The following is a 24,259-nucleotide window of genomic DNA, read 5'->3' as shown; positions in this document are numbered from 1 at the left end:
TAACATGTGAATTCAACAGAGCAGATGGATCTACAGCACTATACTGTCATGTCTGAAAACTCAAGTGTGATATGTGCTCCTACACGATCAGATTTGACCTTTATCTCTTTTTCCTCTTTAGAGCTTGAATGCACATGTGCCAGGATTTTTTTGATCCTATATGCTATCAACACACAAACACACACAGATACTGTAGAGCAGTTCCAGTGTGTGACAACAACATTATTAAAAGCTTCCATCTAACCCCAGCCAATGGTTGCACATGCACTCAAACAAATTAACAGAGGGAGAACAGAGACAATCTCGCTGAAGCATCAATAACAACTCTCACTGTTGCAATGCTTGTTTTCCCTTTCTGGCATTAAAAGCTTAGAGAGTCCAATAGTTTTGAAGCAAGATTGTCTTTCTGTTTTCATCTGGATTACACTTGTTCTCCTGCTCATGTATCTGTGAAGGAGATGTGAAGAGATCTACAGTGAGGAAATGGAGGGAGAAGTCTTGCTCCTCACTAGCACAGCAAAGACAGATTTGTCGTATCTCCAACACACAGTTCTGCAACTATGCAACTCTGTCAATATAACAATAGACACCATCATACTGCACGTCAGGCAGCACAGCATCTTGTCTGCCAGTGCACACCCTGCCAGAGTTAAACAATCCCAAACGGAAGGTCCAAAAACGAATCAGTTAATGATAATGCAGAGATTTAGATAATCCACTTGGATTTAGCCTGTTGTTCTCTGTGATAAATTGTCATTGAGTTTCCTCAATGTTTTTGTAAAAAGGCGAGAAGTGTAGAAAGGAAGAGACCAAGTACTTGGGGATTCCCTGCTGAGGAGCAAGGATGGGATTCAAACTGGGCCCCATCTGCCACCTGAGTCGTAAGGGGTGGGGGGCTCCTAAATTTTCTCTGATAGTCTTTGCTTGAGGCTAATGGCTAGAGGCAAAATTAGATGCTACTAACATGACACATGCCATCATAGCACTGAACTGAAATAAAATGGTTTCTGTCCGCTGTCATGCCAGAGGGCTCTTAATTTGAAATAACAGGAAGTGTTAAATGAGGCTTGCTTCATTTAAAGTCTATAAAGCCTCATATCAAGTGAGAAGTAAAAGGCCTGACTCAAATAAAGCCCCCCTGCATTTGAGGTATAAGAGGTCTGAACAACTATTCAGTTATTATGCATGATGAAAGAACGTCACCAGCTATGTGGGCGGCATCTACTTGACATTGGTTTGTGGATGACATCAGCATGTTGTCCACTGAGCGAGTAGTCATTTGAATGAGAAAATAAATTCAAATCTGTTAAGTTGCCTCTGTAATATCATTATGGAATTACTACCAGCATCACCAAGTTCAGGCACAGTACTCAACACTAGTTAGAATGCACCAATTTAACATCCTCCTCGTTCAAACATTATATTGCCAGAGGTGAAAACTGAGACTTTGCCAGGGACAGACAGGGACAATAATTAAGGCAGGGAATTTGACTCTATTCCAGGAAACCCTTTCCAGGATGACCTGTCCACCACCAGAGCTCTAGGCTAACCCTACCCTGTATTTGTTGATGTAACGGTTACCAGACTAGTTATAAATGTGGTCACTATGTTAATTGGAGAGCAAAGTAATCCAAATTACAAAATACATACATTTGGGACTGAAGTACTATATGTTGAACATTGAGTTTTCAAGGTATGCTAAATTGTCCCTTCCTGGTTAACATGTAACTTATTTGAATTAATTTATATATAATTTAATTTATATGTAAATAATTTATATATATAATTTTTAACCATGGATTTAGTCAAGAACTTTGTCACATTGTTAACAAGTGCTATACAACTAAAGTCATTATTATTTTTGCAGTATTTAGCTGCATCTGGGGCAGGAGCTTTTCTCTTCTTAATTCTCTCCCTATCTGCTCCACCTTTCCTTTTCTTCGGAGCACAGTCTTCCATTTCACGGGCGACTTGTCTAATTTTCTCAGAAGCGGGTTCACAGATGCTATAAAGATTTTAGAGGGTGCTGTAATATCTTTGGCTGTTATGAGACTGTGAGATGTGATTACGCCGGTATATCTCAGATAAGTGGATTTGAGAGGTCTGTCAACTCATTCCTGCTTACTATATTATTGCCGGTCAAGCTGACAGTTAAAGGCAGACCAAAACAACAATTTCCCAGTGCTCCTGATGTTTAGTCCACTGTACTTCGCCTCTGGATAGACTGAAGTATCCGAAAAAAGTGTTTTCACACTGCGAATCACAGTTCAATTTAATTCAGATCAGCTTTGATTAAATTTTGACCCATTGGTCGGGACAGTGGTCTGAGGGAACTTTCACACTTATGTGGTTCAGAATTAACTGAAGAGTCCACAGATCTGGACCAAACTAGTTAGGTGTAGGCCCATGCTACCTATTTATGAACAGTCCCTAAAAGTCTATACAGGCAGACATTTCTACATTACAGCATCTTTCAAGCTGCCATCCATACAGGTGATTTATAAGATCATTTCATTTCAGTTGTTACACAGACTTCTGTGAGTAATTAGCACTGGATCAATATCACACAGGCGTGTCAAGTAAATAACAGGAAGAGTCCATTAATGGGATGAGACACCCCCCCATGGTGCTACATTAACAGGCTTTAATGCTTGGTGTCTTTCAGTCAACATAATAGATCTGTAAACATGAACATATAAGAAGATGGGCCCTTAATTCTCACCAGTCCCTGCACAGCTGCTGGTCCTCCACTGCAGGGCTCACAAGAAGCTCTTAAACCACTGGACAAGCCCAATCTATCAAGGCAATCTCCAGCAATGACAGAGCAAGGTCTGTGGGCGATGGAGAACCAGCAGCTTAACAGCAAGACAGATATTAATTTGTTAATAATACCTTATTTGGTTTCCTGTGCACACGCTGACAGAAAATATTTTCACAAAGTATACAATTCTCCAGTTTTCAAGCTTTTCAAGAGGCTTCAACAGCTGCTCTGCCATGGCAACATTTAGCATTTCATACAACACTTAATGCTTCAGGAGCAGGCAGGGGGCATGTGTTCTTGTTGTGCGACTGCTGCAAAGGAGAGCTTCTTTATGTCAATTTCATGCAGACTTTAAAACACAGGGAGGGTGATGGCACAAGAAAGAACAATGTGTTTGAAGGCTATGTTACAGAGATTTGTCAAATGTCAATCTCCACCTGCAAAACACAGGCGATTCAACAATGCACACATTTTATAATCTACATGGTGAAAGAGATGAGTGGAATAAATGCATTACCAGAACAGTAAATGAATGTCAAGTGTTTGGCAGGTATTGTGTTGAATCGACCTCCATGAGAGGTCATGTTGAAAACGACTTTGGCTTTCACTGAGAAGCATTACGCTGAAAACTACTGGACGGAGCTTGAAAAAAAAAATGAAATTCACTGGACGAATCCTTCCTGCTGTGTCATATTCAACAGGTTCCCACTTGACAACCCTGAGTGAAATCTCTCCGGAGCATTCACATCCTCATAACACTCTAGATGTCTTCATGAAGACATACTTGAGAGGCAGCGCTCAATAAAATGTACAATGACAAGTTAATTAAAAAACAACAACAAGGGAATAAGAGCTGCAGCATCCCAATGAAGACAGAGCTAAATGAGGCAAAATGTGTTCCACTGTGAGATTATGATTTATAGTAGCACGACGCCGCTGAATGCCCCCCCGCAGCCTGACACAAGCCTGTTACAGCAGTGTCGTGTAAAAACGCAAGGACGGAGTCACCAAAAACAAAAGCTTGTGAAAGCGTGGTGGAGCAGCCAATAGAAGTGATTAATTTAGCTCTCTCCATTATGAGTGAATGTGTGGCAGAGCAGGTGCCAGAGACTCCTCGGTCTCCTCTGTGATTATTTTTTTTCAAGAGGAAGATTAGAGCCTACATGCATTCTGAAAATCCTGTTAAAAGTTTCTACGAGTGAAAAGAATTAATCACAGGATGTCTTGAACAAACTCCTCTGTGAATGCATCCTTTCTCCTGGGAATGGAGGAAGTTTCTAAGCATTATGAGACTGTCGAATGCTCCGTCCTTAACATCTGTGAGGCTGTTAACAGACACTTTTACCTCACAGCTTAAATCAGTTCAATCATGTTAGCACAGGTAAAAAAAAGAAAAAAAAAGAAGAATCCAGCTATAGGTCTGAAAGTCTGGAAGGTGCAGAACCGAGCAATGAAACAACTACACTTAAGAAATGTAACAGTCTGGAGGATTCAATAAAGGTGTCCAAAAACAAAATGATTGTTTTGAAATTCAGACACATTCAGTAAAGGCAGTGTCTCAAGGTTTTTTTAATCATAATGTGACTAAATATTTTACATAGCTTCACATTGTAACAGTTCATAACTGAGGTGAAATTTCAAAAGAAAAAAATATAAGGGTATTGTTCAAAAGTTTACTGTTATTTCTATTCAAAACTCCAAAGAATAGAACAAAATCCTCTTTTCTTCTCTTCTTATGAGCCATTACCAAACCAAACTGTATGGTTTTCTTTCACAGTTATAATTATGTAAGATGAGTGTTAAGGGTCTGCATTGGTCGTGGGTGCCAGTACTGAACCCTTACAAATGTGTTCAATGAAATGTATTAAATTGATTTGTAGGAATACATAGATTGATATAAATTCACAACTTTGAGCACCGAAATAGAATTATTGTACAACCAAATCCTCAAGGCACCAGATATCATAATCGCGAAAACCGTATGTATGAATAGATGTTAAGACATCAAACATTATTAGAAAAGCATTTTTAATACAAATTCTAGCTGCAAAAGAGAAAGCTGACGTTAATTCAATACTCAGAATAATTTTCTATTGAAGAGTAAACACCCACGTGGTAGAACAGAAACCTTGAGAAACAGCTAAGCGCAATCATAAATCTTGTTTTTTCTAATAAAGCCTTTTAGCCACTCACGATTTAGCCAATCATAACAACAGAGCAAATGTATTCCTCATATTTCTTCCCTGATGCAGAAGAAACAGCAAAGCAATAGAAACAAGAGTTCACAGTGATTTATTAACTGCTTGTGAAAGATACTTTAGCATTTCAAAGCTTTTTGAGAAGCTTTTTCGCCGAGAGGGCTTTTCACAGGATTCAACCCTAATATACTTCATCATTTGTCATGAAAGCAAGATGACACACTCAAGGACCATGTACATTTCCCCCTGGATTAAACACAAAGGCATGTAGCTTTGATGCATGTACTTGTCTTGTGATTTGCATTCTTGAGTGTTTCTGATTTAAATTCATGACTACATGTGCAAGGATGTGGTGTTTGCTTCCATAAGAGGCATTAGGAAAACGAGGTGAAGCTGCTGTTGGGCAGCTGTGGCCATATGCAGGAGAAGTGTTGCTGATGATGAGTACTGTGGATATAACTGTCTCACTAAACTGAATTTGTTTAGTCGCAAAGATGAAGGGTGTTTATAACCAGATTGGACAGAAATGCAATTTCCACTTTTTACTCCGTCCCTGCAGCAATAGTTCCAACATTCAGGAGGACCCAATATTAAGTTTTTTTCTTTAAGGTACTAAATCTTAAGTATTATTTTTGAGTCATCTGAGGAGCGAACAACAGTGAATATTTACAATGATCCATGTTTCTAAACAAAAATACAAAACAATTCAGTTAAAATATAGCTAATAAGAAGATACTTCACCAAAAAAGGAAAATGTACTCATTATGTACTCACCACTATGCTGATGGAGGGATGGGTGAAGTGTTTGAGTCCACTAAACACTTCTGGAGTTTCAGGGGCAAACAGCGTTGCAGCCAAACCCAATACAATTAAAGTAACTGGGGATCACTTCTTCAAACTGAAAAAAAAGAAAATGCCTACATACTGCTCGTGTGGTGTCATCCAAGTGATGGCAAACCCTGACAATCATAATCCAACTGGAAACAAGGTCACTGACAAGTTTTAGCCTAAATGTCCGCAGTGATCCACATGCAAACGTGGCACTGGAGGATATCAGAGGACATTTAGGCTTAAAAAAAAAAAAAAAAAAAAAAACAGGTAAATGACCTTGTTTCTAGTCTAATTTGAATGTCGGGGCTTATGGACACTAGGATGAAACCACAGGATTAGGTTGGAGACATTTACTGTTTTTATACATTTGAAGAATCAGTCACCACTGACTTCAATTGTATTGGATTTGGCTGCAATGCTGTTTACCCCTGAAACTCCGAAAGTGTTGAGTGGCCTCAAACACTTCACCCAGCCCTCCATTGGCATAGTGGTGAGTACTATCCCTTTAAACTCATCACTATGAATTATGATTATATGATGCAACTGCTAAAGAATAATGACACCATCAGAGTATAGAATACTTCCCTTAGAGCATCACTTTGAATGCAAATCTGTCTGCCGCAGGGTACAGAATCTCCTGGGAAAGTTAAGGCTTTGGCACAAAGGAAGTGAGTTTGCTGTTGCACAACCAAGACAGAAAGGACAGTGCTTTCATTTAGCCTGGTAGATGTCAGTAATGGAAATGGTGACAGTTTTTAAAAGCTGAAGGGGAAAAGTTAAAAAGTTGTGTGCGTATACATTTTAAATTGTTATCTTTATTTTCAGACTGGGAAACCAACAAAATGCAGAATACATTAAGACATGTTTCCAGAAGTCCAAATAGCCACAAGCATTTTGTTTGCACTGTAGGTAAAAGGAACAGTAGTCTCACATATTAAACCCATTGAGTAGAAATGTCGTGTCTGAACCAAGGTCAACTGAATTATTGCTTTGAACATAAGAAAACAAAAGACATTAAAAAGACAATTGTGTGGGGGAATCATTAAAACCTCTGCACTCTCATTTCCTTTATGTACATGCAGTCACATTCACAAACATCACATATGCCACCTGACAGTCATTCCGATGATTTATAATGAATTCAAAGTGAACATCAAAAACTGGATTTAAAAAAATAGTCTCTCATTTGTCTTGATCATCCAAACACCCCCCCCCAGCTACGTAGAGCAGAGTACTGGTAAAAGCGGCTGAGCCTCTCCCCTCGGCTCAGCACAAAAAAGTCACATACAGATTAACGCCCTCCCTACAAATAAGCACAGCCCCACCTTGGATCAGATCAAAGGATCCCTCATCATTTCTCTGCCACAGAAGAACATCAGCTCTCCTGCATGTCTTTGACTAAAAGGACTGTGTGCTGCCCTCCACTGGAGGCCATGAGTACTATACGGTTCTCCAGTTGCTTGCCTGTCATTTTTACAGGGCTCCACTCGTCATCCTCCTCTCCCGTGCCAAGCTGCAGGTTGGTGCCCATGCCCCAGGCATACACAGATCCTAGAGGAAGCAAATCCAACAAAATACAGTTGGGAAAATATAATTCATATAAACCAGCAATGAAGAGACTTTGCCGTAACCATGTGAAACTACACCTCAATCTTTCCTTGAAAAACAGTATTTTGAAAACAAGTGATTAATGATGGGCGTCTGTAAATAGCAAAGTCAGAAGGAGAAAGCTCTTTTTTCTGTGTAAAACCTGGAGAATCGTTCACTGGGGATGGTTTTATGGAAAATTGGGCCCAATTATGCCCAACACTATTCTCATTTAACCAAGGAAATGACCAATCAGAAAACCTGCCACTGTTTCAAAACACACAGGAGGACTTGTTGCTGTTGACTGCTGTTCAACGGCATTTGCATCATTTCTCACCTTCCCTGGCAACGGCGTAGCTGACAGACGCCCCACATGTCACAGCGCTCGCCAGCTCCATCCCCATCACAGGTGTGGGCTCACTCTTCTCTTCAGCCCCTTCGCCCAGACCAAGACGACCGTACTCTGCTCTCCCCAGGCTATAAACCTTTCCTGAAAGAGTTACATTTGTTTTAACAAAACAAACCTTTTCTACTGATGATTTAATTTAATTTTGACACATTAGACTTTACTTCTTACATTCCCTTACAATAGCGGATATTCTGTTTTATATATTACCTCTCTTTTTAAACCGCCTTGACCTCTGATATGATTTGTATTGTTAAATCTAATACTTGAACAAGATAAGTACACATATCAGATTTGTGATCACATCATGGCAGATTTAAAATGTTAAAAGCCACACCTTAGAAATCTGGATCAGATGTGGTCAGTTTACCTTCAGTATCAAGGCAGATGGTGTGATGTTGTCCTCCAGAGAAGTCAACCCAGGAGATGGAAGAGTTCTTGAAGCATGTGAGTTTCACAGGGACAAAACACATCTTTGTGCTTTTAGTGCCTGGTCAGATGGATAAAAAATGGTGTAAGGACAACAATGACCTCATATCATCTGATGTAATTAAATCAGAGTGTGAGAACTGACTTCTTAATTAACATGAAGTCATGTCAGATGCCTCTGCAGTTAAACTTCTTGCACATTATGAGAGGACAATACACTGATGCGCTATACTGACCGAGCTGGTGGTAGTTGGAGAGGCCAAATCCATACACATGCCCTTCTTTAGATACAGCGAAGGTGAAGTATGCGCCGCAGAAGGCATCAACGAAGTGAACTTTCCCTTTGATTTTTACCATCTGTGGTACCAGCAGCCGTTCTGAAATCACAGGACACAGTCAGCAAGCACACTACAGTAATTCACACTACACACAAGACATGTATAGTCTGTAATAACAAACTAGAGCGAAATGTCACTGTTAAATATTTGATTTTCATTCTATTAAAACACTAGAGACTTGTGTTACGTACCGAGGCCTTTCCTGCCTCCTCTGTTTGAGAAATGCTCCGGCACTCTTCCCAGCTGCCCCTGCTCGGCTGTGCCTGATGTGTAAAGATTTCCCTCGAGTGTCAGCAGCACCAAGTGATCATTACCTGTTAAAGCACAAATTACACAGAAACACTATTAGAAATGAATATGAAGCTAACAAATAAAGAAATATATGTTCAAGTGAAATGTCTCTTACCTGAAGCAATTTTCACTACAGTCTCCGACATGGGGACTTTGACTGGAACAGGAGACGTTTTCATGGGTTCCAGGAGACCAATAACGCCATTGTTATCCTGAGAGAAACTCCAGCACATTAATGATTCCATTCAAAATATCCAATCCATGTGGTAGAGCATCAGTCGTAGTGGAGGTAGATGAGTAGTGCATTAATGCAATTTGTGTTGAGGGAAATCTGACTATGTATTCTGTAATCACATACAACCTTTACACTTTAGTGCCTGTTTACATAGCTCCCTATGCACAGCCAGTATTTCAGACCAGGTGCTGGTTGGTTGCAGGTATATCTTAAGGGTTCAGTGTGTAAGATTTATGTGAAAGGGATTTTTGGCAGAAATTGAACATAAAATAATCCCAGTGATGTTTTCATTGGTGTCTAATTATAAATATATGAATTGTTGTTTTCTTTACCATAGAATGGGCCCTTTATATTTAGAAACTTTAGATTTAAATGGAGGAGGGTCCTGTCTGCGGAGGCCACAATGTTTTTTTACTGTCGTCGAAACTGTACAAACTAAAACCTTTTGAGTTTTCATGTCGCTAAATTCTACCCACTAAACATTTAAGTGAATATCTTGTCTTAAAGGTTCGTGTGTAGTAATTTAGTGACATCTAGTGGTGACGCTACATGTTGCAGCTGAATACCACTCACCTCCCTCTCCCCTTCTAAACATGAAGGATAACCTGTGGCAGCCTTCAGTTGTTATAAAAACTCAAGTGGTGTTTAGTTTGTCAAGGTTGGGCTACTGTAAATAAAACATGGCGGCATCCATAGAAAGGATCGGGTCCCTGTATATATAAAGTATTTAAATATAAAGGGCTAATTCTAGGGTAAAAAAAACAACAATTCTTACAATTTTGATGAAACACCCTAGTGAAAACATTTTTTTGAACACAATTTTATATTCAATTTCTGCCAACAGATCCCTTACACCTAAATCTTACACACTCAACCTTTAATTAACGAGGACTCTGAGCAAACATGAAGCAGCTAAACATGAAGCAGCAGATACGTTTGACCTGTAGCTGGGTGTTGTTGGCTGGTTTATCTATGCTTACTCACAAACTTTTCTAAAAGGCATAACTATCCTAACCTTACTTTGACTGCGTTGGACCCGTTTCAGTACCATTTCAATCATGTTTTATTTGTGACTTGGGACTTTGGATGATTTTGTATTTGGCAAGCTATACCTTAGTTCTAATTGATAATTGACTTGAGTTCTATTGATGATAACAATAAAAAAACTGGACTTTCTCCATAGGTAAACAGATAAAGAGATACTACAGAGTTAAAACAGTGCAAAATTAAATTTCCCAAATTGTTCAAGTACATAAATTAGTTATTGGGATGTGAAATAACCATAAAGAAAACATTCAACATATTAATGAGATCCGAAATAACAATAAAAACATGGGATATTTTTTGAAGCAGTGGTTACATATTGTTTCACACATCTAACATCAGCACCATCAAAAATCAAGTGGGGATGTAGAAGGTAGCCAGAGGTAATAGAGCGGTAATTGCCAGTGCGCCATTGCGTATTAATAATGACAAACTGATGAGTACTGTGGCAGCAGGAGTGATAAGTGCTTAGAGAGGAAACTGTGAGGGCTGCCTTTATGAAAACTCTTGTAACTATAGCAGAATGCATTCACTTTTTTCTTTCATGAGTTACAATGGTGGACAAAAAGGAAAAAGAAACATACTGGTAAAATGAAAAGGTAGAGAATATATGTTTGTATAAAATAACCTTAATGTTGGAAAAACAATGAGTTGGAAATCAGAGAAAGAAAGAAAGCAAAACAAAAAGATTTTATCGGGTTAGATCAAACAGTAATCCTTATTTTTCTTGGTGCCAGCAGGAAGAGTGAATAAAAACACAACTACGTTTGCTGTATTGTTGACATTGTACAGAGTCGAGATTAACAAACCGTGGGAAATATTATTTTGTTCTGACTTGAGCTCTGTGTTAATGAGCCTTTGAGTGTTTAAATAAATTTATTTTATCAGCGGGATGTTCTGTGATTTGCTTGAATTCCAGTCAAGAGTAATTGTGAATAGCTTTTAAATTATATTTTATGTTGGATCTCAAATCAAATGGGGCTAAAAGGAAATGAGCCTCATAATACAACTGGGATAGAACAAATTACCTAAAAACAATCAAAACATTAACAGGGAGGAAAGTAATAGAGAAAAGGCTTTTATGACACTGACTAAATAGCTTGAATACGATTGAGGACTAAAAAAACACCTTTTCATTTGGTACAAAATTTAAGATTCAAATAAGCATTTGAAACATGATTGTACCAACAGCTAATAATTCTACATTGTGAAGGCATGCAGGCCAAAATACTAGATTACATCCAGAGCTAGAGTTTCTGTGTGTTAAAAATGTTACGAAGGAAATACTCACACAAACATACACACTCATGTGTATGTGGCTGAAAACAGAAGCAAACTCACCCTGAAAGAGCCCCAGATGTAAACTGTTCCATCCTCTGTGAGTGCGGCTGTGTGGCTATCACCTGCCGACACCTGCACCACCTTCTCATCCAGTGCCACCTTTTCTGGAACCATCTCAGACCCCTCCTCTGTTGTGTCACGACCAAGTGCCCCTTCGTCATTACAGCCAAACGTGTAGACCTGAGGGGACAAGAAACAACAAATCTGTTTAGTTGGGAAACTAAAGACATGTAGTAACGATGTTAGAAGAAAACAATTTAAAAAGAAACAAAGGATTCAGTTCACTTACATGGCCAGTGTCGCTGAGACACACTGTGTGCATGCCTCCGGCTATCACTTGCACAGTTTTGTCTGGCAAGGTCACAAGGGCAGGTTTCTTTCTCTCGATGACGTTCTCCCCTAAACCCAACTGTCCAACGTCCCCCTGGCCCAGGACGAGAACCTGTCCTGCCTCCTTACCATGACTCCTGTGGGAAACTGGTACAAATACACACACATACACAATAAATTGTTGGTGAGATGATGATCATTGCCAGTACGGTAAATATTATTGTCTTAACATTTTATTTGATTCTTCATGTACAAAAATACACCTGTAGTATTTTAAACTGAATCTAAGCTGTAGTCTCAAGTTAACTATTTATAAAGACACACAAAAGACACAGTTTTGTTGTCATGGGTCAACTCAAGCCATTATCGTGTCATTATTAAAAGAGAAATGAACTTGCCTTTTGCTTTCTTGGCATCTACATCCTCCACAACAGCCTCGGACCTCCTCTTGGTGGCGGTCTTTTTTGCAGGCATGACAGAAACACTTTTGAAAAACATTTGAAAATATTGGTGTAAGATTTTAATAATGAAAGATGGGTATGAGTCACTGAGCTGGGATGCTGGTGGTATTAAAAGCCACACTGAAGTCTCAAATAAAACATAACTTCATGATAATGTCTATGGCTTAGTCTAAACAAACACTGGGGGGGGGGAAGCAATAGATGCTTTCAACACATGTCAGTTTGCAGGCGAAAAGTAAAAGATGATCTGTAATGTATTGGCAGCTAGTGACAGTCTGGTCTTTAACAGGTGTGGCCTGTGGAGCAGCAGAAATACTGCTCATTGATGCACAGAATACGTACTTTTCATAGCGGATATTTCAACATGTATACAGGAGAACAGAACCACCATGAATGATTACTGTAACTGTGCTTTTTCTGATGTGACAAGTCGAAGCCTCTGCACAAACAAAGTGAATTAGTGCTCCAAAAAAATTAATCCAGAGAGAACTTATCAAACTTTTCAACATTTTGATGATTGATTTATCAAAGCAAACATGTAATTTTACTGGTTCTATCATATAAAACATGAGGTTTACTTGACAACCCCTAACTTTCAGGATTTGTAAAACAAAATGAGCAGTCTGAAAAAAAGTCCCTGGAAGTTTTGAATGGTAGTTTTTACTAAGGTGCTATTTTACAGTTTAAAGTTAATCAGAGTATCTGATCATTAAAACCGTCAACTTGTGATGACATCCAAATATTCTGAACTGTTAGGGAGAAAGATTTAACAACATTATCTCATCAAAGTTAATAAGAAAGATAAAAACTAATGCACCACTTCAAATATTTTTTGAACAACAACGTCGTGTGGCCTTGAATGCAGCTGTAACCTACGTCAAGTAATGGACATCCTCATAAACTCACAAGGACACAAGTGGACAAACGCTTGAATGGATGAATCTGTATTTTGACTGAGCAGAAGCTGTTGAGGTGAACAGCTGTCAGAGGCTCGTTTGAATGGCTGGCACCGTGTGAGGCTCCATCACTACAGGCAACTGTAGCAGCATAGCTGGCATGGAAGTGGACACTTGTGCTACGATCCAAACTGCGCTCGAACCGCCACGTTTGGAGGGAGGTGTCGCTGCGTTGACATTTAGCCTGGACGCACAGTTTAAAATAAGCACCCTGAGCCACCGCTGCCTGTCCCCATGTGTCCTTGCTAACATGCACCATGTTCCCGAGCGTTAGCATCAGGCTGCTGCTATTCAGTCTAACTCTTCTTCGCAAATGAACGTGACACGTGTGGCTGCTAACACAGAGTAAACATAACACGTACACAACTCGAGTTTGCTGGCACACACTCAATGTTAGCAGCCTCGCGTCCATGTACAACTAGTCCACACACGGAACGTGAGCTAGCTAACGAGCTAACGGCGCTAACATGACACTAAATGAATGAGCCACGATGACACAGTGTGTTGAATGAACCGCCAACACGTGGATGAAGTAGCACTGATCACTGGATGAGTATTTACCAGGTGTTTATGAGCTGGTGACGCACGAACCTGAGAGAAGCAGAAGTCTGTAGTTTGCTGGAAGTCAACGAGCTCCGTCTGTTCCCGGTCTTCAGCACGCTCCAAGCGCGTGACGTCACAACATGTGGGACCTTAAAGAGACAGGAGCCCTCAGACCAAGGGAACGATAGTGAAAGTACTGTGATCCTGTGAGGAGCAAATACTGATATCATGCACTGAAGTAAAAGTACTGTGATCCTGTGAGGAGCAAATACTGATATCATGTACTGAAGTAAAAGTACTGTGATCCTGTGAGGAGCAAATACTGATACCATGTACTGAAGTAAAAGTACTGTGATCCTGTAAGGAGGAAATACTGATACCATGTACTGAAGTAAAAGTACTGTGATCCTGTGAGGAGGAATTACTGATATCATGTACTGAAGTAAAAGTACTGTGATCCTGTGAGGAGCAAATACTGATACCATGTACTGAAGTAAAAGTACTGTGATCCTGTAAGGAGGAAATACTGATACCATGTACTGAAGTAAAAGTACTGTGATCCTGTGAGGAGGAATTACTGATATCATGTACTGAAGTAAAAGTACTGTGATCCTGTGAGGAGCAAATACTGATATCATGTACTGAAGTAAAAGTACTGTGATCCTGTGAGGAGGAATTACTGATATCATGTACTGAAGTAAAAGTACTGTGATCCTGTGAGGAGGAATTACTGATACCATGTACTGAAGTAAAACTACTCTGATCCTGTGAGGAGGAATTACTGATATCATGTACTGAAGTAAAAGTACTGTGATCCTGTGAGGAGGAATTACTGATACCATTTACTGAAGTAAAAGAACTATATACCAGTGTGGAAGCAGTTCTCATATCATGCTCTGAAGTAAAAGTAGTATAAACCAGTGTGGAAGAAGTGTTCAGAGGTTAAAGTACTAGAAAAAGAGTCTGGAAGAAGTAATAAGAGACAAATCCATTCTGCTGCTGCACTACTCCATCACCCTCCTATCTTGCCTCATCATGGCATTACTGATAAAATTGTGCCTTCACTCTTTATGACATGTATTACTTTAAACCTCTGGTTTATACCAGAAGTTTCAGATATACACCTTCATTATGCATATTGCATCTAAAGCCATATATCCAGGTCTGTTTCTCAAGATAATCGACTTAACAGTTACCTGCCACTAGGTGTCACTGCAGTCATGTAGAGGAAATATGAGATACCTGAAATGAATGTGTTCCAAATACCATCAGTAAGACAGAGCCTCAGATGTGTGGTTTCCATGTTATCAGCCCACTTCCCCCTTTACTTCAACAGCATCAGTAATGTAGTAAAAATCATGTTTTCATCATGATATATTATCTGTATAGGGTTTTAATATTATCTATTATTGTTTATATGTAAACCTCAATCTTTGTTTTGTTTCATACAATACAAAATTTAGGGTATGCATCAGTATCAGAGATAAACACCATTAAGTAGTACTGCACATAATCCTCAGCAGAGTAAAAGGAATGACGCAAAGTTAAAACATCCCAGCCACATATACAGTATCCATGCCTTCAACATCATCTTTTCTTCTTCAGATTTTGTGTTTTTCTCAGAGAAAAATGTATGATGATGCAGATAAAATTAAAAATTCAGAATTTTTTCCATTCACATAGAAGATACTGATAAAAATATCAAATTGAAAAGTCAACAAGTTTTGAGAGCTGTGCCGATGTGAGCTGACCCAATTTTCAGGACAGTTTCTGGAATTCATGTCTGAAAAGGGCAATGGTGGTGAACACAAGTCCCATGATCCCACACTGCTTCATGGCATCATCAAACCAGGTCTTCTGTTATCATTTTGATTGAGTGGCCCCTAGCAAGGGAAGTTAGTTTAAATTGTCCCCCAAAGGTCAACAGGTAAGATAGATCATTTGATGTTAGGCAGAGTCAAAGACAGACAGTTCAAGGAATTGCAAGAGATTTAATTTGATCCAGAGGCAGCTATTTACAATTTAAAAGAAAGACCTGTCTGTCCATACAATTCCACATTCAATTAAAAATGACCTTAGTTTTACAGGAAAGGTACACCTTCATATTCCCATTCTTGTTGCATTTAATCATTAACTAATATTCTGTGCTTAAAAAAATAGCAACCTATAATAACTTTTATATTTAAAATTTCTTTTCAAATTAAAAGGAAGACAAGATATACACAAGCATCAGTTAATCCTACGGTATTTCAACCTGTACACAGCATAGAGAACCCTGTAAGCTACTGGCCAGACGACAATACGAGATAAAAACACTTCTGCGTTTCCAGAAGGCTCCAGCCAAAGTGACTCCCTGTTGACCGTTTATACATTTTCAGATTTTTTGATAAATCCCTGATCTACACTCACAGCAACTTACATTTAAACTCTTAGTATAGACACTACTAGCATGACCTTATTCAGAATGGCTACAGAATGCATTGCATGTTTGATCTTTAAAGGGAAGTACAAAAACTCATTAAAAAAACGTATAAATGAAGAGAGATCATCCAGATCCAGTGCGCTGGATTCGGCGTTGGCTCATGCAGTGGATTGCAGAAATCAAGTGATATGAAAACCAGCATCCTATAGTCCTTTGGGCATTGGGTATATTGGCACGAACAAAAAAATAAAAAAATAAAAACAGGCTCCCGATTTGCAACTTTTTCTAAATCTAGATTGACGCTTAAATGGCCACCTCACGTCACAACCATAAATACAGGCAAGCCGAATAAAAACAAATAAAAGCTGTCACTACTCATGTGATCAAATTACGATATAAAATATCTTGTGCATTCCAGATTATTTTTGTAATTAGATCTCTCCAGGTTTCATTCTAAGGTATCACAATAGCAGTCTGTACACAGTTAATATAAAACACATACAATATCCCAGAGATGTCCAGTCATACAACAGAATCTCCCAGTCTTCATCCTCCAGCCTGCACCCGCCATTCGTCTCTATTGTCTATTATTACTGTGTGGAGAATTATACGTCGTCATCATTATTATTACTGTTATTATTGTATGTTATTACATTAACAGGATGAATTAGCTTTTCCATATGCGGTAAAGGAGAAAAAAAGGCAACACAGAATGAGGCCGCGTTAAAGGTTGTAACTAGCTCCGAGTCCCTGAGGGGTACCACAGAACAGCAGAATGAGAGTAAGCCCTGTAGGTCCGCCACCACTTCGCCGCCTCATTGGCACGTGGTTCCCCCTGCCGTCTGGGAGAAATACTGCATCTGGCCCGGCGCCCTCCACCACCTCGGTTTAGTGAAAAAGCAATGTAGTGAGAGGGCGATGGAGGGCAAGCGCCAAGCATTCTTGTTCAGAGTCAGTTCCAGGCTTTCCCTGATTATCTGTACAGTACATTCAGGAAACATAAAGGGCCGTCAGTCTGCATAGGAAGCAGCCTCCTGCCACTGAGCTCGTAAGTGCTTCATCATCCACAGAGGGGGGAGACGCTAAGGCCGATGAAACCTGATCGAAACAAAGAGAGAGAACATGAGGTATAAACAAAAGATCACTTTCTTTTTAAAGGAATAATTCTTTAGATCACACTCTGGTTTTGTTGCTATTTATGTTCCAAATTTGTGTGTGACATTTGGTGCAGCCTGTAGTAACAAGGTGTATTTAATGTAGTGTTAAACTGCACTGGGAACGCAGGTGTCACCAAATCAACCAGGAGTGTTGTTGAATGAACCAACTGCTACCTCGTGTAAATTCTGCTCTCTTCATGAACCTCCATTTCAGTGCTCTTATAATCGTTGAGCTCCTTCCGGATCGCCGCCTAGACAAAAACAACAGGAAAGAGATTGTCAGATAAAATTAATTTTAAGGGAAAGACATCCTCACCTTCATGTTGCTAAGTTAATATGATGTTGAGCAGTTTTATTTATATGGACTGTAGTTGGGTGCGTCTACTGGGTCGTTGGAGAAGACCTTTTGAATGCGTACCTTGTCAGCAGGCGTCAGCTTCGTCCACGGCTTTTCTGCTCTCCGGTCGTAGTCTTGGGCGTCTGTAACTTCCACGTACTCGTGAAACCGCAGGATTTTTCTTGCCTGTAGTTCTGCGACTGTGGGTCTTTGACTCAGCTGCAATAAACATGAGTTTATGTTTCAGTTTCATATTCTGAAAATACATGATGCTTTGACACTTGGATGTCTTTGCAGGATACGAGGCCTCACCTTCCTGGTCAATCGCCGCTTGATCTCACGAACCTCCGCTTGTCTGTCAGCCTGGTTTTTGGCTGAAGAAAGAATGAAGGAGGTGAAAAAAAATCAGAAGAGCTTTATTTAGACTCAGGTTTGAAAGCCTGGTTTGATATGCAGGAAAAGTAGAGTAAAGCTGTTTCCAAAATTAGACATCTTAAGTGTGATCCATGTTTCAGACAAATCTTTTCAAGTGTAAACTCTTGTCATCGGTGTGTGTAGATCGGATTTTCACAAACATTCAGATGGCTCAAGAATTTTAAAGCTGGCTTTATTTTACTAAAATTATGAATCACTATTGAACTGAGATGTGGTTTTTGTTCATGTCTCTATTAAGGAGTTATTGATTTAAATTTCAGTGGTGGCATCGTTAGATTTAGTAATGAATAAAAAAGGAGAAAAGGAAGGAAAGACTTGATACTGACGCTGAAGGATGTTTCTTTGCTCCAGCTCCTCAGCTGTGGGTCTCTGGCTCAGTCGTCTGAATAAAAAAAAAAGAAGAGCAGCACTATTTTTACACTGTTCCATCACTTTGTCGTTCAGGCAATAAGTAGGACAAAGATCTAAGAAACGATCACCTGCTTTCTTCAGGAAATGCACATTCACTCTTCATCATTTTCAAGGATAAAAAAGGTGATGGAACATGAACACAAGTAAGACATGATGTCGTGTGTCAGCACCGGAGAACGGTTTCTGCTGTAGGGAAAAGAAAACGCTATTGCTCGTTTTAATTTCTTAAATCGACTCGGGCGCCACAGAGTCCAGGATGGAAAACAGTGTCAAGCAGGGGGTAATTTATTTTGGTGGAACATTTGCCCCTGGGGAGGCAATCGCTGTCATTAAAGTTAAATTAAAATCAAATAAAAGATGAAAATTCCCCACAAAGAAAATGACTTAAAAATAAACATTTATGTTGACAGCTGTTTTCAGACATGAACTCCGGAAATTGTCCAGAAAGGGTTGACTTTCACATATGATAAACGCAGCAGGCGATTGTCCGAGTCAGACATGTTCACAACAACAGGAAAATGCCCAGAACATTCACGTGAGGGGTTGCACCTGGAGGCAGGATTTAAAATCAACTGTTTTTTCTTTATAGCAAATCAACATTCATGTTGGCCCTCGATTCTCGTCGTCTCTCCAAATTGATGTCTTATTTCGAGATTTCTTTATGAATTTTTCCAGTTTTGCATCCGTCATGTGTGTTTGAAATGTCCAGACGCTCGCAATATGTGAATTTTCTGGACATTTTTCTGCTGTATTCTCACATGGGCTCAATCAGACATATCCTGCATGTTTTACTCGGGCGTTGGCAGGAAATATTTCTGGAGCAATGGACTGTGACATTTTCATTCTCACATACAGCCCCTCCTAAAATTTCAGGAAAATACCTGGAGTTCAGTTGGTGTCTGAAAGCAGTGTATGCGACTGCATAATCCAACTCTTCCTCAAACCCTCAATTTTCAGTGTGTAGCTGGGAGATTGTTGTTTCTGGTAGCAGAGTGGATTTTTAATCCACAGTGTAAATCCTGTGTGTCGCACTACCTTGTGAGTGCAGTGCCGATCTGTGTGCGTATGGCCTCCCACTGCTCCCTGCTCTGCCAGGTGAGACCGGTCTGTCCTGGGGGCAGGTCGTCTCGGCAGCTCCTATCCTGTGTAAACCGCTCCCTGTTTGGAGCAGAGGGACGGTTGCTCAGCTTCAGAGCCAGGGTGTCCTTCCTTTTCACCCTGCTGGCGAGGGCACCTGGATAAAATCCAAGCAGACAGATTTAATCGGGTTTACAAATCACTGAAGGTACAGTCAAATTCAAATTTAAATCAACTGTATTTGTCCCCGGAGGGCAAATTATAAAAAAATTATGTTTAAACGTTTTCATAATCTTAGGTTGTGCTCACTTAGAGGGGGCTCGTCCTCTTCGTCATCATCCGAGTCTTCATCTTTATGAAGCACAGGACCGTCTGAATCGCTGTCCTCCCTGTGCATGTTATACTCTTCATCGTCATCCTCTTCTTCGTCTTCTTCCTCCTCTTCACTGCTGTTTCCTCCTGGGATACCACCAACCCCAGCATCACCAACCAAGCATCGCCGACTTCGCGGCTCCAGCTCCGGTTGGGGGATCTCCCCATCGTATTCTTCCTCTTCTTCATCATCTTCCTCCTCTAACTCTTCCTCCTCTGAGTAATCATCTTCAGATCTAATGGAAAGAGAAAACAAATAAATATATACATATTAGAAAAAGATAAAGCATGTACTTGGAGACACATTCTCCTCTCAACCTTTAAGCTGTAGTTGACTTGCATTGATGAAGATATGCTATTCTCCAGATTTAAACTGAATCAAATAAAACATGCACAAGGCTTCAAAATGGACGTTAAGGCCACTCGAGGTCACATACAAAGCCAGCTCTCTTGTAGATATAAATACTACAGAAATATTTCTGTCTTTTGCCTGCTAACCTTGCCTTTTCTTGTACTAACATATAATTTGGTTTCAACAGAACAGTTCTGCTTTTATAATGTGCAGAGGGACTCACAGCTTTAGTGGTTGGATGCTGACGGGCAAGGGGCGACTACGTTCTCCTCCTTGGTATTCTGGAGGGGTTTCAAAAAGCAGTGCGTGAGCACGCTGTGACCCGTCTGGATGAGGTTGAGCTGGGCCAGGACTGGACAAGGCTCTCTGGATCATGATGTGCAGCGGGATGGGAGCCGGCCGCTGGGGAGACTCGTTGATCGGGCTTGGCGGGTCAAACAGCATTGGTATGGGTTGGGGCAGCGGGTGGGGGTAGGAGTGCTGATGGTGGAGGTGGTGAGTGTGGATGTGTTGGCGGGGCGGAGAGGGTGGGATGTGAGTTGGGAGGGGAGGAGAGGGAGGTGGGGGAGGCAGCTGAAAGCCCACGGAGAGGCTGCTGTGGTCGTCCAGAGAGAGAGGCGAGGGGTTGATTGGATGGCTTGAAGCTGAAGACTCCTCTGGGGTGCGTTTGGTGACTGGGGTGGTCCTCTTGGGGGGCATGGGCGGAGACGGCTTGGCCGGCACAAGACTAGCACCCCCGGTGGCTTGAGTGAAGTCACCTGCAAATGAATTAATTCAGTTAATTCATCCAATCACAAAGGTAAAAAGTGGAAGATTAGAGAGTGAGCTGCTACCAGGAGCTTTAACAGTACACTCTAGTTTTCCACATACATTTTGAAGGTTTTTTTCATTTCTTTATTCAGGAGCAGGACTTGCTGATTGTTTTCACATTCAGATTTTGAAACACTTTCACTCAAAAGCCTGTAGTGTTGACAAATAAAACTGTCCCGCCCTCAGTTTGAGTGCGTTGGCTTTACATGTTTGTGAGTCTTGTATGTGCGGTTACATTAACTGGGTTCATGCACTCCTGCTCTCCATGGCTTTGTTATCACACCTGCTTCCTGTCGGTGTGTTTGAGGGAATAACGGCGAGTCCAGCAGATCTATCCTGGTTTACATGGAGCAGCAGATTCAAGCAACACAAGTATGTTTTTTAAGTTGCAGGAACACAATGCACTCACAATGAGGACGGGACAATTTCAATTGTCACCACTACACCACCTCTACAGACATTTCACGTGTTTACATAAGCAGCATCAGCAGGATAAGAGCTGAAGCTGGAGCGCAAGAAATCTAAGCAGGGGCTATTTGAGTGCAAGCGCAGGGTTTTGAGTTAAAGCGTTCTGTGTGTGTGAAATCAATAATTCCTGCTCTCAAATGAAGATAGGAAAACGAGACCCATAATACATCAGCCATACATGTATGATGTACCCACCATGACAGAACACACATGAACAAATATAAATACTGGGATTACATGTCTGACCGAGCATCATTGAGCACATACAGTGAGTTGGATCACATGATCGTTTCAACATGAATGCACAAACTAGTGTGCAGCATGTGCTTCGGGTCACAGAGATTCAGTCTCTACATGCTCTACACAGCCAGCTTCTAAACCTGCTGTTTCTCTTATTGGTGCAGAAAGCTCCTAAACAAAAAGCTCATACACAAACCTTCAGTCAATTTGCATGCACATTTGGATATTTGCCTTAAAATTCTTAAAACATTCATCTTAAGAGCCACAGCCGTGCTATAGAGGTGTAAGAAGAGATCAGTGTTGCCATGCAGTGGACTTCACTGAACTAGTTTACATCTTCTTCTCTAAATTAAGTCCAGCCCTGATGTTAGGACCCTTTCACATCTTCCACTCATCCAGACGGATTCATCCATCCATCCCTGTTGAGCAGAAGCTGAGTGGATTAGCGCTGTAAAATTCACTGGATGCACTGCAGGCCACAGCTGGAGCCCGCAAAAGCCTCTTCCTCATTCACATGCCAAACAGGAGAGAACAGGACTGAAAACACTCACACACACAGAGATGTTGTCTCCCTTACTCACAAAGCACCCAGCGCACTCATTATCAGCTCGTTAATGTTCATGCGACTCTTATATACCACACCCAAAGAGAAGCAATCAAGGCCAATCAGCAGGATAAAGGCATCTGAATGGGCGGGAAATGTGGTGGCGACTTAAAAAGGACACGACAAGATGAAGAACGCAGGCGCTGAAGGAGGGCATTCCACACACGGGCACCCTGGCAGCAGAGGTAACCAGAGGGCCTCTTTTTACCTGAGCGCAGGCCTCCAGCCCGTCGGCACAGGTAGACGGGCAGGGATAGGTAGACGTCATAGTCGCACTCTCGCTTCCAGCAGGACCAGTAGAGAGGAAGCTGAGCGTTCTCTCCCCCCTGCAGGGCGGAGACTAACAGGGAGGAGACGGAGGCCTTCAGCTGGTGTGTTTAATGAATGAGGGTACATGGTCTACTCTGGGGTACTTATGCTAAATGCTAAATGCTCGTTTTGTCATTTATTCACGGCAATTTTATCCATACTTGAACTTGTTTTCTACTAGCAAAGGAATAGTTCCACATTGTGGGAAATATGCTTATTTCTTTTGGTGCTGAGAGTTGGATTAGAAGATTAACACAACGCTCATGTATGTGTGTTAAATATAATGATACAACCAGGAGGAGCTTATGTCTTAGGACTGGGAGGAGGGGGAGACCGTCTGATGGGATATATGTACAAAACCAAAGTGTCTCAAGGTTTTAGCTTTATATTTAACAGACAGATCTGAGAGCGGTGTTCAATTTCTCAACAAGGATGCAAAAGTATCTCCAAATTGTCAGAATATTAACTCAAAAACATTTAAGTTGCTTTCAGACATGAGTCAGTTGCTGTGGACATCTCTGGAGTTTTTCCCAACAGCCCCTTGGTAAAAACTGCAGAGAAAGTCCAGGTGAGCCAGTTTGAGAAGCAGGATTATGTCCAGAGAATTCACCACAAGCAAAAGAGGGTACGTTCTACGTTGATAATGTTTCCAACACATGACGGACTCAAAGCAGGAAAAACAGAAACAATACAAATATCTAAAGAGGATAAAAAAGAGGTGTCATACACTAAGAAGGGCTTTTGGTGATTTCGGTTGGTTTTACCTACATCTCTGACTGAAAATCTCCAGCAGCATAGTTCTGCAATATGAAAGGTAAAGTCCAGAAAATGTCTGCAACCTTTCATGTCTGAAAACAGCTGCAGTTCGACTTTATAGGACGGCTACAATAAACTCACAACAAGAGCATCAACAGGTTTTTGTTCCATTTCTGGTTGGCCTACTCTTAACAGGCCAAATTTTGTGAGGCTAAAACTGCTGTTAATTTCCAAGTGAGTTGCGCTGCTTTCTATTTATACGTGCTCTGAATGCAAATAACCAAAATAACTTCAAGAGACCACAAACAGGTCTTCTCTTTTCCACATTTGACTACATGACTGATAAACACGGGAGACATAGAAAACCCCTCACACTTCATATCATTACCAAAATAAACTTTGCATAATGCAATCACAACTTGTACGGTTCCAAAGTCATTGGCTCTGCTGATAAGATAAAACTAAGAAAGCTTTGCCGAGTGGCAATTAAGTCAAGATCCCAGATGAGACAGGCCCACAGTAAACAACAACAACAACCACTACACTGCGTCTGTGTGAGCAGTGGCCCGCAGTCACAAGAGTCCCTGTTATCTTCAGAGTCCAAAATGCTGGAAAAGTGGCAGCTAGAACAGTCCAGGCGTCATAAGTAATTAGCTGGGGAAAGCTGCACAAGCTGTTCAGATAACATCATTACCAGAATGTGTGTGTGAATGTGTCTGTTGAAGGCTTCTCTTCACCATCGCTTGTGCACTGACTCA

The 24,259-nt window shown here is 40.7% G+C and overlaps 2 protein-coding genes across 12 annotated transcripts in view; both read right to left on the bottom strand.

Annotated features, from left to right (window-relative positions):
* Nucleotides 1–6,585: 6,585 nt before the first annotated feature.
* Nucleotides 6,586–13,933, bottom strand: rcc1 (regulator of chromosome condensation 1). Of its 2 annotated transcripts, none has more exons than XM_020093481.2 (10): nt 13,800–13,933; nt 12,190–12,275; nt 11,751–11,938; nt 11,462–11,641; nt 8,957–9,053; nt 8,742–8,864; nt 8,449–8,589; nt 8,154–8,273; nt 7,715–7,867; nt 6,586–7,341 (listed from the first exon to the last, which is right to left on the bottom strand). In XM_020093481.2, the coding sequence occupies exons 2-10, from the start codon at nt 12,263–12,265 to the stop codon at nt 7,166–7,168; spliced, it is 1,254 nt and encodes a 417-aa protein (XP_019949040.2). In that variant the 5' UTR covers nt 12,266–12,275; nt 13,800–13,933; the 3' UTR covers nt 6,586–7,165. The 2 variants fall into 2 exon arrangements, with proteins under 2 accessions (XP_019949040.2, XP_019949041.2); XM_020093482.2 differs by having other exon boundaries at nt 13,770–13,907.
* Nucleotides 13,934–15,728: 1,795 nt separating this feature from the next.
* Nucleotides 15,729–24,259, bottom strand: part of phactr4b (phosphatase and actin regulator 4b) — a 30,579-nt gene continuing 22,048 nt past the window's right edge. For 8 of the 10 annotated variants that reach the window (XM_069537490.1, XM_069537491.1, XM_069537487.1 and 5 more), the window contains 9 exons: nt 22,645–22,776; nt 20,538–21,072; nt 19,900–20,198; nt 19,549–19,747; nt 18,429–18,484; nt 17,980–18,041; nt 17,749–17,886; nt 17,505–17,581; nt 15,729–17,271 (listed from right to left, as the gene is read on the bottom strand). In XM_069537490.1, coding sequence (XP_069393591.1) covers nt 17,256–17,271; nt 17,505–17,581; nt 17,749–17,886; nt 17,980–18,041; nt 18,429–18,484; nt 19,549–19,747; nt 19,900–20,198; nt 20,538–21,072; nt 22,645–22,776 — 1,514 coding nt within the window. In that variant the 3' untranslated portion in view covers nt 15,729–17,255. The remainder of the gene's footprint in view (nt 17,272–17,504; nt 17,582–17,748; nt 17,887–17,979; nt 18,042–18,428; nt 18,485–19,548; nt 19,748–19,899; nt 20,199–20,537; nt 21,073–22,644; nt 22,777–24,259) is intronic. The other 2 variants (XM_069537493.1, XM_069537492.1) reach the window with 1 other exon arrangement.

The sequence above is a fragment of the Paralichthys olivaceus genome, chromosome 13 (genome assembly GCF_024713975.1).
Source record: "Paralichthys olivaceus isolate ysfri-2021 chromosome 13, ASM2471397v2, whole genome shotgun sequence".
In the NCBI taxonomy this organism is placed as follows: domain Eukaryota; kingdom Metazoa; phylum Chordata; class Actinopteri; order Pleuronectiformes; family Paralichthyidae; genus Paralichthys; species Paralichthys olivaceus.
The sequence above is the reverse complement of the archived record's forward strand: the minus strand, read 5'-3'. Positions and strand labels throughout refer to the sequence as shown.

What these genes read in the sequence shown, in the direction of transcription:
- rcc1 (XM_020093481.2), bottom strand. Translation starts at nt 12,265, where the DNA reads ATGCCTGCAAAAAAGACCGCCACCAAGAGGAGGTCCGAGGCTGTTGTG. An exon ending in TGTAGTGAAAATTGCTTCAG is followed by an intron (nt 8,865 to 8,956) that starts GTAAGAGACATT and finishes GTGCTTTAACAG; the next exon opens with GTAATGATCACTTGGTGCTG. An exon ending in CTACGCCGTTGCCAGGGAAG is followed by an intron (nt 7,342 to 7,714) that starts GTGAGAAATGAT and finishes TGCTTCCTCTAG; the next exon opens with GATCTGTGTATGCCTGGGGC.